The sequence below is a fragment of the Lemur catta genome, chromosome 11, assembly GCF_020740605.2.
Source record: "Lemur catta isolate mLemCat1 chromosome 11, mLemCat1.pri, whole genome shotgun sequence".
Lineage (NCBI taxonomy): Eukaryota > Metazoa > Chordata > Mammalia > Primates > Lemuridae > Lemur > Lemur catta.
In genome coordinates, this window is record NC_059138.1 from 53,718,804 (window position 1) to 53,733,844 (window position 15,041).

At 34.3% G+C, this 15,041-nt stretch overlaps 1 protein-coding gene across 1 annotated transcript in view; it reads right to left on the minus strand.

Annotated features, from left to right (window-relative positions):
- Window positions 1–15,041, minus strand: part of CALCR (calcitonin receptor) — a 55,493-nt gene that overhangs the window by 25,764 nt on the left and 14,688 nt on the right. The window contains exons 4-6 of the mRNA XM_045564385.1: window positions 13,149–13,261; window positions 9,775–9,866; window positions 1,188–1,314 (exon numbers count right to left, since the gene is read on the minus strand). Coding sequence (XP_045420341.1) covers window positions 1,188–1,314; window positions 9,775–9,866; window positions 13,149–13,261 — 332 coding nt within the window. The remainder of the gene's footprint in view (window positions 1–1,187; window positions 1,315–9,774; window positions 9,867–13,148; window positions 13,262–15,041) is intronic.

Below are 15,041 nucleotides of genomic sequence, written 5' to 3' on the forward strand. Positions count from 1 at the left end.
AAACACTAAGAGTAAGGAGATGTGGATTTGAGTCCTTGTTCTCCTCTCCCACCAGTTATATGATTTGGGACAAATCACTTTGCCTTTTTATCCTCAGGTTTCTGCTCTGTAAAATAAGGAGTAGGAAATAAATGACCTCCAAATCCCTTTCAGTTCTTATTTTTGTTAGTTTATAATATCAGGGACTGATATCAATGAACCTGCAAAGCCTCAGAGTGCTTCTCCTCTGCCCTCCTTTGCCAGCTCGTTTGCTTCACCCAGAAGTTGGCCAATGATTTCCAAGGTTGGCAGCACAGGGATATATTCTTTGGCTCCACCTCATACCTGCTGAATCTCTAGTATCATGTGGACAGTAGCTAGCTCATATTTACAAAATTTCCCCAATTGATTTTCAAGTATGGCCAGGTTTGGAAACCACTGTGAAAAACACTATCTTGGAAATAATGAGAGAAAGTTGAAGACAATGCTGAGTTATTCTGAATAGCTGTCGGGGAAATTCTGGAGAAGAAATCCAGAATGGTTCTCAGTAATAGAGCTATATGCTTTCAGCTCTCCTGTTCTCTATAATACTCAAATAGAAGGAGGACACCCACCAGATTTGCTTGTTGCAATGGCACATGTGAGCACGAGTTTCATGGATGTCCTGTTGTCTCCCCAATTTTTGTATTTCCTTATTTCAGTAAAACCTTTTTCAAAGCATGCAGACATAGATCATGAGAATATTTATATGGCTCATTAGTGTAAGTGCATAGCTGCTCATAGCTGAGGTGACTGGGTCAAGCCCAGCCTGGTACCAGAATGATGAGGGGATCAGTATCTAGCCATGAGTGGCACACTAGGGTCATTGGGAAGCGCTACCTTAGTGCCCCTGGTAATGTTCACAAGACATGCTCAGTACATTTACCATGATGTTATAAATTATTGATTAGTCATAAAAACTCATGATATGTTGTATGATTCTTATTTGCTTATGATTCAATCATTCTAAGCCCTATACTATAGCATGTAACAATTACTTCCAAGAACTACATAGGAATGATACGCTTTGCTTAATGCAAAACTCGACTATAGAAGTAATATGATTACACATGTAAACATCTGCTTAAGTCAAACATTAATACTCTATTTGCTATTTACGTAACATATCCTTTAAAATGAAGGTAAAAACAAAACCATGCTGTGCTTACCGGGTCCCTTCGCACAAGCTCTCCATTGGGTACTACCTCAACCAGGTGGACGATGATAATGATGGAATTCAGAATGTAAGTGAGAAACATGTGCTTATGCAGGGTAACCCTTTGGCAGCTAAGTTTCCTGGAAGAAAAAGTAACACAAAGCATTAACTAGTGCCAAAGTGTTGAAGTACCTGGAAAAAAAAACATTTTGTTAATATTTTTCATGTTTTCTTTAGCAACAGAAACATACAGAAATAAGTGAGGCAGGTTCCATCTTTCAGTACTACTTTTCTGCCTAATGTTTTAAAACAGCTTTAAAAACAGTTTTCCAGTCACGGCAGCTCATAGTCTTTGGTCCTCAGGGTAACTTCATATGATAACTGAAAGAGCAAGTGATAAAATCATTTTAAATTATAACAAATGTTGTGGAATTAATTAAGAGAAGGGCTCTTAGAAGAGAACCAGTAGGGTTTGAAGTGTGCTTCAAATGAGAAGTTTACTGTTCATTGTTGCAACCCAGCAGAAAATATGTGGCTAATAGGGTCACAAAACCAAGGCTGCCAGTGGCAAGGTGTCCTTGAGCCAGCACATACACAATGCATGTCCTTGGGCCAGTACATGCACAGGCTTCAGGTCTCCCATCATCCTTCTCTTCCGTTATTTTTTTTTATCATCTTCTGAGATCTCATATTCCAACTGGAACCATCATTGTAATTCCTCTTTTCCACACCCTCCTGATGGTTGAGCTCAGACGCAGGCAGAGAATTCTAAATAGGCCGAAATTCGATCTCATTATGAGGCACATTGTGGTTTGGATCCGATGAGACCAATCCAAGTGCTGCTGCTTCTAGGCATGGTCATTTCCCATCTTTTGGGTACTAAGTAAGTTGGTGGGATTTTTATTCCTTTCTCCTCCACTTCCTAAACTTGTACTTATGTGTTGGTGTGAGTGTTCACATAAATAGACGTCAGTTTGACTGTCTTATTTTACTTTTTTGATGCAATGGAGAAAGCCTGCATCACGACTGTAACAAACTGGAATGATTATTCTGGACAAATAAAAATCCTGTATTTACCATATCTGATCTAGTCAAAAAAATATTAGTATAATGTCATTCACCATACGAAAGCTTAAAACAGCAGCTAATGATGCCAGTGACTTATCACAGTAACTATTCCTAAAAAAATCTTCACGGAATAAAGTTAGAATCCAGGAACTTTGAAAAGGAAATTGTGAGGAAAGATGAAATATGAAAATGGCCTGGGTTTACTGACAGTGCTTTCCTGTATTTCCAACTCAAAGGAAAACGAGTTGTCAATTATCTGTATTAAAAAGAAAACTTAAGGGCATCTGTTAGAGCACATTTTGATTATTGTAGCTACATTTTTCAACTTTTCAGGAGGCATAAACATTAGCAAGTAGTCAATAAGTAATATTTTTAAAATCTCAACATGTTGAGCATGGATAAAATGCAGAGTTTATATCCAGGCGGCAGCCTCTGCTAAAGGTGAGGTTCAGAGAAGAGCTTTCACACACACACACACATACTACTATGGATTACTTTATTTAGCAGTATAGAAGCCTTTTAAATAAACCAAACCTAATCGGTTTTATAATAGCACTAAAGGCAGGCTTCAAGTTTAAATTTAAATTAAAAGAAAAAAATATTTCTGTAAAACATTCTGATTTATACTGCATAAACTCTTCTACCTCGTGACTGCTGCAGTTAGCAGCGTTAAACCTGTGACCTGCTACTTTCAATGCAGTCACAATAGCACTTTTTTTGAATTCTTCTCATTGGGGGATAAAAATATCTATGGTCTCATTATTGGATTCAGCCTGGCTTAGACGAATGATAATTGACATTATCCAGAACTAAGGAGTATGAATAAATGTATCATACAGCACTGTATTCTCATGCCTGCTTTTCTTTTGATTGGTAGAGTTCAATAATCTGCTGTGTACAATATTAGCTTAAAGGACTTCATTAACTTCATTCTCCTGTGCAAACAAAACCACCCTATAAAATATACTTTCCCCATCTCCAGCTTACCCTCTGGCCCTTGTATCCCTGTCTTATTTTTCTTCTTAACAATCATCACCTAGTTTATTGCCTGTTATTTTCTCCTTTCCTCCCACTACAATAAAAGTGCTAAAGGAATTTATTTTAGGCACCTAGAACAATGCCTGACACATCACAGGGCTTAATATTCATTTCGAATTTAAAAATATATGTAAGAAAAATTTTCTTTTTTGAGCTGTGATCACTAAGAAATTTTACAGTACATCAAAGAATTACATTAAATGCTAGATGATTTCATAGTTTATACTTTGCATCATACTGATAATTTGCCAAATTCTTAGTTATTAACTAATGAATATTGAACACTATCCTGTTTTCAACACTAGCTAAAATATATATACAGTACTGTATACATACATATATAAAACATGTATACATTTCTCATTGGGAACATAGAGAAAATGGTGGTTTAAAACTAAATAAACTGTTAGCCTCCAAAGGAGAAATTTGACTAACATATGAGTTTCTTTTTTTTAAAAGTTCAATATAATTTTTGTTCATTGAGTCTTAAAAATTTTATTACACTTACTTGATGACATTTACAGTCACCTTCTTGAAGGGAGTTAAAGGTACTTTAAACTTATCAAAATTCATTCAATAATCCAACACATATTATTGTGCAATCACTATGATCCGGACCTTCTGGTAGATGCCGGGAATATATTGGAGGACAAACAGACAGCTTCTGCCTTCAGGGACTTTATACACTATGTAATTGTTTATTTACTTTTATTGTAATAACTGCAATGGGACTTAACATAAAAGGATTAACTGAATTTAACATAAAAATTATCAATGCAAGTCTCCTGTTGCTTAAATGAACATGAGAGAAGCTGACAACATTTTCCTGTCAGATTTGAAATGTCTTCAGTAGAAATTCTTAAACCTGAGATTAGCTATCCTTTTTCCCTTGATTAAAAAAATAGGCATTTGGATGAACAGAACATTGCTTTTTATTTGAGTGACGGGAAACCATAAGTACTATAGATTCTTCAATAGCAGGAGGATAAAACAACATAATCTGCTTCTGTCTAGGCCCAACCAAGGTGTCATTCAAATATGAGGAAGAGATAATGATTTCCTTGAGTATGAATCTCAAGATGTCATCTTTTAAGGCTAAAGCAAAAAGTCATTTTCTTGGTTGTGGTTTATCTGGTATAAATCTTTCACATTAAAGAATTTGTTTCAAATTATTAGTACCCTACATCTGTATGAGTGTATACTTTCAGGGAGCTTGTAGTTGTATGAGAAGGCATTTGATATTTGCTTTGAGTTTTGTAGATGGAGTAAATCAGTTTGATATATCACAGGGTGAGAAAAAGGAGTATTTGCTCCTATATAAGACAGTATAATTATAGTCACATTCAAAGCAAATAAGAAGAGTAGCAAATAATGACACAAGTAAAAGTTGTTATAAATTTACTGGTCCATGGAATAATATAAATTATGAATCATTTTTGTAATTGGTACAAGCTAAAGTTATATCTTCCAGTGCTTCTTTAAGTTTTCCTTTATCTAAGTATCATACACTGTTCATGACAGACATGAGAACCGAGGGGAAGAGAGGGAATGATGTGAAATTGATTGCATTAAAACTTCTAGCAAAATTCAAAACACAATATATTATATATCTTTCCTGTTTGACAGGGGACTTTATACCTTTGGATTTAGCACAAAATCCTTATCCACAAGAAATTCCCTTTCAATCAAAAGTCTTGCTTATCTCCTATTATTACTGCTCTCTATAGAGGTGAACAGTATGCCATGGTATGACCAACAGTTATCTTTGGTGTCTGTCACGTCATGTCAGTAGTGAGTTGGAAGAAAAAAGGCCATCTTTCATACAATTGATTGAGTGGTTTCCCTGGAGGAACAGGAAGGCAGCCAGAGATGTATAATGGTGGATACTATGCAAGGTAAGGTCATGTATCCATCCAATATGTAGATGTCACATAGAATAATAGGGAATACTGAGTAAGTAGCAGAGGAATCAGCATTTCTTCTGGATTCCCAGTGGAAGCCTCCTTTCTTGACCTCCACAATCACCTATGTATACTTTTTGTCAATGTGGCCAACATAATGTAATGCAATGTAGACAATATAATGATGCAATGAAGACACTCCCTGTCTTCCAACATATATTTCAATTAACTTTCAGGCAAGAGTAATGAATATTTAATATATTCAACAATCAGAAAGGCATGGACACTAATCAGTCAAAATAAATGTTAGTGAATATTCTGTTGTGTTTTTCTCGATAGAATATAGTGAGATATTTAAGTATTTAGGATTGCTTCATAGAAATGCAAATTGATAAATTGTAAGTGGAACTTATAGGATAAATGAATTTATTGCAAACTTTCTGAAAATGGTCTAAAACTAAACTCAAATAAACGTTCACTTATGTGACTTTCCCAAACAAGTCTTCCCTTGGGTATCTTCATTTTAGCTCTCTTGTTGATATTTACTATTGGCATCTAGCAGTGGAGAGCTTGCTGAACTAATTTGATGTTTATATTTAATCTTCCTACGTATTATTATTGCTCCTAACTATTTTTTCTGCAAAAGTTCTAAACCAAATAATATCCTAATAAGGCTGTCTTCTTTCTTTCACTGGTGGACCACAAATGACTAGCATAACATCCTGAATGTTACTTAAATTTTTGTGCAATCAAGATCTTTAGTGTTGTCTTTTCTATTAGTTAAATCTTGGAAACCTTTTTTTTCCTAGGCTTTCTCTTTCTGTAGGAAGAAGATCAATTTTCTTCTTTTACAATAAAGACTTTATATACATTTCTACATTAATTTTCCAAAGCATAAGAGTATGATTCTCACTTGTTTTAGAGTTAAAGAGTTCTGCCTTTTACCTTCCCTTGTATGCTCAAAATAAAATTACATTAAGATTACAGGCATGCTTTAATAAACTTATTCTGAGTAATATCCCACATTGTTAGCAAAGTATTGGTAGTTCCATAGCCTCCTGTAAATTCAGTAACTTTAAATTCCTCTGCAAGCTTCCTGAGCCTGCTGGTTTGAGGAGGTCACCTACAGGGTTTGTCCTTTTTATAGACCCTGTAAGGTGCATTTGAGGAATTCTTTGGACTTTAGAGTGAGCTTTCAACGGGATGGTTATGAATGGGACATCAGTTCTCAGAAGTGGAGCTGGGCAACTTCATATTTTGGTTTCATGAAAGTTTTATAAAACTGACTGTTTGGAGTTTGAAAAATAACTTAACCCTGGGAATATAGAATTAAGCAAGGGAGTGATGATCATTTTTGCTCAGGTTTCACACAGATGATGCCATTATATGCATAAATGATGAAACCTTCTATTGTAATGTGTGGTAAAGATCTTAAAAGTGATGTGGAATGTTTGAAAAAAACTTCAGGGAAAATTTTGCTAATTAAAAGATAAAATCCAGTGATAGATCAGTATTACTTTCTACTCTCACCATCATTTTTAATATTTCTGAAATCCAAATATTAAAAAGAAACACTGAAGACTCAGAAACAGACTTAAATTTTAAGAAAACAGATGTTTTTGATATTTCAGTTTGGGTAGGTTTAAGATGTGACTAGGAACAGGTATAAAAATCATACATGACTTCCTTTGGGTTTGAGTATTTGGCACTTCAGCCTACGTGTTTTCCATATCTCGTTTGTCTTTTGTATCTGCTCTGGAGAACCAGCTATCTCAGTTTATGTCTTCTCATTATTGGATTCAGATTATAAATCAGTAAGACTCGTTTTTTCTTCCCCAGATTTAAGTTGCAGTTTGGTGGGTTCTTGGAGTTGAGAGATAGTAGGACAAAGTTGGTTGCTTTTAGATAAACTGCTCCCACATTCTCTCAAGGATTTGATCAGCATCATTTTGGTCTGGGACTAACTGGAGTAGAAAAATATTTTACTTCGCCCACACTTTTGCACACCCATCTTTGGTGGCTTACTGCAGAAATGAGAGTTGGAAGAACATTCTTATTTTTTTTACTGATTTGGCTCCCACATCTCATCCCTTATTTAAGGGACTAGAGAAATAAGGAACTAAGAAATATCCCTTTGATGGTTTTTAACCTTTAAAGTCCTGACTACAATTAGTTGTATGATTACAAATTTGGGGGATTTTTCTTTTAATTTTTTATGATTATATTTTTAAAAACTTTAAAAAATAGACTTCTAGTGACAGACTTTTTAATCAAAATTGTATGAGAGCCATGGTGTTGTATTTATTCACCATGGTGAAGTGCAGTTGAGAAATGAACAGACACATTCCAAGATTAATCACGTTACATGATTACTCTGCTGCATCTAATTCAAAATACTCTTCTAATTCTAGTAATTAATATCTCATGTCTTGTTGCTTTGCTTATCAGTCTTTTTTCCTGTTAAACCGTTTATGGAAGGAGCTTATTTTCTGTTTACTTATGTTACCATTTGCTATTCAGTTAAAAACATTGCTATTCATTTATATTGTTTATTCAAGATAAGGATCTTAAACTAAGATATAGACAAAGATTAAAAAATGATCAAGGAAAAAATAATAGTAGTTGTGCTAATGATGTGTTTATAGGTGATTATTCTCCCCTCGTTTTTTCTTTAGTACTACCTTGGTAATATTTTAACAAAAATCAAATTAAGATTCTGTTATTCTGTTTTTTAAATTTATTTTTTATTGAGGTAAAGTACACATATATAATTTACCATATTTACCATTTTTAAACATATAGTTCAGTGGCAATAAATATATTTATATTCTTTTTTTCCTCTTCATTCTATATATGAACCATTGTCTATTTAATTACATATCACATCTTTTAAGTGTGGAGGATTATTTGTCATCTGAGCTTACAAAAGATCTTTTCTTTATCATTTGTGTAATACCACCATGAACATTATTACTACCAAAATAGTAATTATGATAATAGCAATAACAATATCAAACACTTATATTTTACTTATTATGTGTCAGACATTAAATCCATGTACTTCACATGTATTATTTAATTTCTATTTAATTTTCTATTTAATTTATTTCAGTTTCTAACATATTTACTGAGTTGTGGTGCATTTATAAAGAATACACATACGGCTTACTCTAAAATAATAATAATACTAATAATTTTCTGAAGTATATTTGGAAATATACTCCAGAAATCCAGTTTAGGGCTATGTTATGAGTGCTTTATTTTCACTAACACTTGCTGTGATGAAGGTATATATATAACAGTTTCTAATTTAAATGTATAATTATCTGTAAAGATCCTATTTTACAATCATCTAAAGATGACATGATATTTTAAAGTATTCAAGCTGTTTCTTGTATATTTTCTAATATTTTGTTTTCTAGTATAGTTGTGTACCATAAAACTGAAAGACAAGCATCATTTAAATTAGGTTTTTCAGAAACATGCTCTGATGTGATTGTTTATTCCTTATTCTTACATATGCTAACAAGTCTCCAAAATTTATTCTTTTAGCCACATAATGGAAAATAGAGTACCAAGATTTTTTTCTAGTCAATCTCATTCTCCCTAACAAAATATAGAAAATCCAAATTATAGGAGAAGCACAGTATAAAAGTACAAGTGGATAGAGATACCATGCTAATATAGAAGTCAGAATTCTCATGAAAGGGTAATTTAGTGCCTCATACCTTTGATTTAAAGAAATAACAGCAAATTTAGGAAATATCTCAATACAACCATATGTCACAGTCTCACATACATGATGAAATCATTCTTGAAAATAACAGAATCAACATTTTAAATTCTCCATTATTATGAAATCAGTATCTATATCAGCTTAATCATTTTGCCATAGATAATGCAATCAAGTGTATAGACACAGCCTCAGAATAGAAACTCTCACTGGAATTTTATTCCTCACAGTGTCTTAGAAGATAATTGCAGTTAACATGGCTAGGTTTGTAAGGGCAAAGAATTGACATAGGACAACGGGCCATCTTCTTCCAGAGATTCTCCTTAATCTTGGTTGAGTGAGTCAAGGGCAGAAGAGAGACTCAGGACTTACCTTTCTTCCCTGGTTAACCACTATCATGGCTTCACCAGCCCCTCTCCTCTTCTAGCAAAATCCATTTGTGATTTAGCTCATAATTAGGCAGGGTGCATTTGAACTTGTGGCTATGGCCTCCAAAAATTAGAGTGTGGATAAAAGAAGTTGGAGGATCCTCTCCTCAATACTTAATGGAACACTATCCATGGTAATGGTAAATGAAACATTTACCATATTCCCAGTGTATTTATGGGCTCACAAGACTGTCTTATTTTTGGCAGAAAGTATATTGGCTTTGAAAATGATATAAATCCATCCTGTTCTCTTCAAAAATAGGGTTAGAAAGCATATTTTAGCTCATTTCATTTTTCCTGCTACTTCATGACTCTTAATGTTGCATGTCTTTTGTAACTTGTAGAATTTCCACCCTCACTCTTGCAGAATTTACCATTTATTTCAGTAACTTAAAGGAGAAAATGAAAAGTAGATGTTGTAAATGTACTTACTTGAAATACAAGAAAATCCCCAGGGCAACCACCAAGGTGCTAATCGACAAAGAATGACCCACAATCGCCAAATAGTACAGAATGTACGCATTCTGGAACAAAAGAAAAATTAAAAAAACAAATGAATGATTATAGAAGGGAGAAAATAGTTTCCATTTCTAAATATAAGTATAAATCAACAAAAGTTTTCCTATTTTAAAAAATCTGCTAAAATTATAACAAATATTTCAGAGAATGAAATTTTTTTTATCTTTGCTCATTTTATGAAAATAAATTGACCTATTGACCTATTTTCAAAGAATTAGATTCCTTGAGGTGAATTAAATCTCATTCAAAAACATAATTCCGAAGTAGTTTTAAATGTGTTAAAAATTATCATCCCTAGGCCCAATAAGCAATCCAGGATGGTTTTAACATCTGGGGTCCTTTTATAGACAGTGGATATGTCTACCCTAAAGAACTATCAGAATAGTAATCTACTTTTCAAATTGTCCTGACTTTTGGCAGTAGGAATATACAGAGGGAGCAGAGAATATGGTGGTAGGTTTCTGAGCCTTTGTTTAATTTAAGATTAAAATGGTATCATTAGTATTTACTTGGTTGAAAAAGCCAAAATGTTTTTTCTTGACAGATATTTGGTTTTTTCCCCACAATCATGGTGAATTTTATTTCTTCTCCCATAGTGTTATATTAATTGATTCAAAAGAATGTCTTGCTTTATAAAATGCACAATACTATAGCATCTTTTTTTCTAGTTATCATACTTTTTCCTTTTATTACAACATAATTTTACCATTCAGAAAGGAGAGATTGATCCAGTCATCCATCTCTGTCTTCTCTTTTTCTCTCTGTGTCTATTTCTGTCTGTCTCTGATTCTCTCTCTCGCTGTTAACTCTAGCTTTTGCAATTAGTATTATTTAGTCAATTTTGTCAACTGTAATTGAAGTAGACTTGAATCCGTTGGAACACGGGATTTTATTTTCAGCTGCTGTTTTCTTAATGAAGCATAATTTGTGTATTATTTTGTAGTTTTATTTTTATCTATTGACTTCTGGTCTTAAGTTCCTTCACAGTTTGGGTCTTGATATGAATGGAAATGTACTGTGGAAAAGTTGAATAATTTCTATGAAGTTCTTTGACTTCCTAGGATACATATGGCCTTTATGTATCCTCGAACATTTTGTTTCTTGTCGATTGCCTTGTGAAGAGTCTGGGATTGAAGCACTAATTCTGCTAAAATGCTTTCAAAGTGTGCAAAGCCCTTTGTTTATGTGCATTATTGCTGTTTTGAAACAAATAGTCCCTTTCTAGGCCTTAGAATTTCAAAATGGACTAATCAACTTTCCTGAATTATGCCTGTTATACCATTTGACCAGGCTTTACATATTGTTTGGCATTTTCTGGGTTGATACCACTCTAACAGCATTTTTTATCCTTAGGGGTAATAATAATAAAGTTGAAATAGTTGGTTTATAACTAGAGCTGATAAAAATCTTCAGATAGCTTTCTTGAGTGGGATTTAGGAATTAAAAAACAAAACAAAACAAAACAAAACAAAACAAAAAACAACGAATACTCCCCTCCTGTCTTTTCTCCCAGGGATTTATTTTCTAGATATTTTTCTAACTTTACCACTAGACACAATCAGGAGTGACATCTTCTAAAAGTTCTTCCTTCTAAATAGTTACTATATAGAATACCCCTGCCACTTAAAAATACCATATTTAATTGCATATTCATTTCCCTAGCCTCTGTTGGTATTTTTTAAAGTATCCTCTGAATACTCTATTTCTGAGAAAAGTTCATATAACTTAATTCATATTCTTTTGGTTGCCTTCAGACCACTCTTTTTCTAAAAAACTATTTATCCTTCTGAAATAGAATTGTTTAAATGTGTAAGATTAAATCAACTGCTCATAATTTAGTTGCTATCCCTATGTCATTCTTAAGGCTGAGAAATTCTGTTTTTCAAAAATAAATTCGAGGTTATTTTCTTCAAATTTTTTGGTGACTATATGTATAGGGAAGACTTGTGGAGAGAATTTTATTTATGATATTAGGTGCCTAGAGGGGAGAATTGCCTCTTAAAATTTTTTACTTCCTTCTCAGATGTGGCCAGGGTGTGTGAGGAGGCCAAACATGGCAACACTGAGAATTATTTATTTGGACTTGCATTGTTTACAACAATTCAGTTAACATGGTTATAATTTTTTTTCTGTAACATCATGATCAACACTCATTCAGGAAATCCCTTTCTCATTTAAAGAATTTAAATATTAAATTAAATATTAAAATGACATGATTTTAATCACACTTTAGTAAGTCAATATCTCTCCACCAGGATGTAGGCGTGCATGTGACTCTCAGGGGTGACTAAGAAATTTGTGAAGAGGTAACTGGCTTTGGTCCCCTCAGCCTGTGCTTGTGATGAGGCATCCAGAAGGTCTCTAAGCTATCTATTCACTTTGTTTGTTTTGTTGTTGTTTGCTTTGTTTTTAATAAAAGAGAAGTTTTCTGTACTCCTAAAGCTTCTCAATAGCAAGCAAAAGCAGTGATGTGCTTTTAATCTTTAACTTAGTAATTATTTAGTATATTGGCCTATTTTGAAGGAAATAATAGGTTTATTTTGCAGCCAGTGGAGTTGCTCAGAGACGCCCTGTATAGCTAAATGTTGACCAACTGTTTCAGCTCTCTGAGTTGAGGAGGCTGGCTGTGGACTTAGTGATCTTTTCAGATTTTCGACACATGTGAAGAAGGGAGAGTATCTTTTTCCCATGCAACCCTCCCTCTTCCCCCTCCCCTCCTTAAAAAATGTTTCTGAGCAGAGATCATATCCAAAGTATTTAACAGCCAGTAAGATGCTGGTACTAACCAATAACCCCTGAAAATAATCTAAACAGACATATCTGGATCAATGGGCTGAGGAGCCCTGCTTTAGGGCTCCGTCAATGCCTGATAGTAAAACTAAGGTCATAGTCAAAACAGAGGAGGCAACTGTTAGCTTGGGAGTTGTAGAAAAATTTGTAATTTTGTAACTCTTCCAGGAAAATGGAGATGTTAGAGAGTCTCTTGAAACATTGCCCAATTTCTGGAATCCCATCATCTGCTCTACGGACACTATTCCCTTTGGCATAAATGGCCTGATTCCATAGGCTCAAGGAATGCCCATTGACACCAAGTGCCAACCAAGAAGTGAAATGTCATTTTCTCTAATGTCACTTTGTAGAGTCCTGAGAATTTACAAGTCATCATCTGGTTTCTTTCCATAAAATCCATTGGCTTCTTGGTAGCAGATATTTTATAGTCATGCAACCATTTCCATGTACAAATAATGACATCCTCACCCGATACTGAAGTGCGAAACAGAACCTACCTGCAGTTTCTCAGGAGTGAAAGCATTGCACAGGGTGTAGTTGGACCAGGACTGATTTGTCTCAGGATGTTTAAACCACTCACCATTTTCATCACAGTATCTTGTAACCGTTTCTGTTAATGAAACAACAGTTATTTCACTAATATTTAAATTTAAAGCTTAAAAGCCATTCCCACATGTTAATGACTTTATAGAATTTGAATGTGAATATAAGTCAATAGGGACTACTGTGAATCATGTATTTACACGAGGAATTTTAATATGTGTCATTGCATTTTATCTTCAGCAGAGCTCTGTGAAGCAGGCGTTACCATCTATTTTACAAAAAGGAAGCGGATAGTAAGAGGGGATATGGACCTTGAAAAGCCACTAGGATTGAGCCAGGATTTAAATCCGACTGTGTCAGACTCCAAAGTGCTACCTATGCTCTACCTCATATTTTTTAAACAGACATTAAACCATTGATTACAGATGAAAGCTACGTGAGAAGAACAAGACCATACCTTTCTTCGTTTACATGCAATATTTTCTATTAGATTGACTGTATGAAAATGTAGCTTTTGTGGATCAAATGGTTGAACATTCCCAATTTCAAATGTTTAAATCCAATAGAACAAAGAAGTCCAAAGCCAATCTTTTTCAGCCTCTCAAAAAGATTTCATTTGGATCATCTCTATTCATCACACAGAAAATATATTGGGATTCATAGCTTTAACCTCTGCTATTTACTTCTTTAAACATCTCTTAGATGCCAGTGAAGTTGCTGACTCAGCTGGATTGGCATATTGAAGATCTGCACCTTTGCTAAGTGGCCAGACACTGTGCTAAGCACTTTGCAGAATTACCTCCTTTAACATTAATTATGACTCTTTGAGGTGGATATTATTCTTCCCACTTTACATATAAGGAAACTGAGGCTCAGAGTAGATAAGGAAATTTCACTTCCACAGAGAGCAAGTAGTCAATCCAGGAATCAAACTCAGGTCTACTTGATCCCAAAGCTCCTGCAGGGCTAGTAAGCATGGTATTAAGCCTTTTATTCCTGTGGTAATGTGGTTAGTGGTCAGAGGAAAATGCAACGGCCAAGCTCTAGTGGTAAGACGCAGGTGCAGGTGAGAAAATGAGATGATGGAAATGGCACCTGGAAGGTGGCTTTGGCATAGAAATAAAAGAAAATGCTGGTTTGGCCAACCTTCTTTTTGGGATTGATGCTTAGCAAAGAGGAGGAAAAAGCCTGGCATCTCACCATCCCTCCAACAAGCATCTCAATGATTCTGGGGTTGCTCACTGAGCTTAAGAGTTCTGCTTGCACTAAAAGTTTTCTGTAGGAAAAGAACAAGAAGACTTTCACTGGGTTCTGAGAAAGAACCTTCCCAGGTGCTTGCTATGTGGTGCCCAGTGGTTTCCACCATGATTATTTTTTTCAATTATTTTTGTGTGATATTCAGTGTTGGTACTGAGCCTTAGGGTTTTTTGAATTTTAATTATTTTTGGCAATGTCCACATGTCTGCACCAAGTAACATTCCAAACCTGATAGAAACAATAAATTCCCATAAGAATGACTTATAATCTCTTTGCTGAAATTCCCACCAAAATATTATAACAACTATGATCATTAAAAGAATAACATTTGATAACTCACTATGTGCCAGACCCTGCATCAAGTGCTCGCTCTTAAAAATAAGCAATAAAACTTTTCTTTGTCCTGTATTTTGCTTAATCATCAATTGAGTATATATCTGAGCTTCTGGGTCAAGTGCATGGGGCTGGGAAAAGCAAATTTAACCATCACAATAATACATACTGGGGAGAGGGATAAGCAAAAGTAGTCAGAAAGGTGAGATAATATTTATCAAGATATTAGTGCCAGCAGGCTAAATACATTTTAAAAC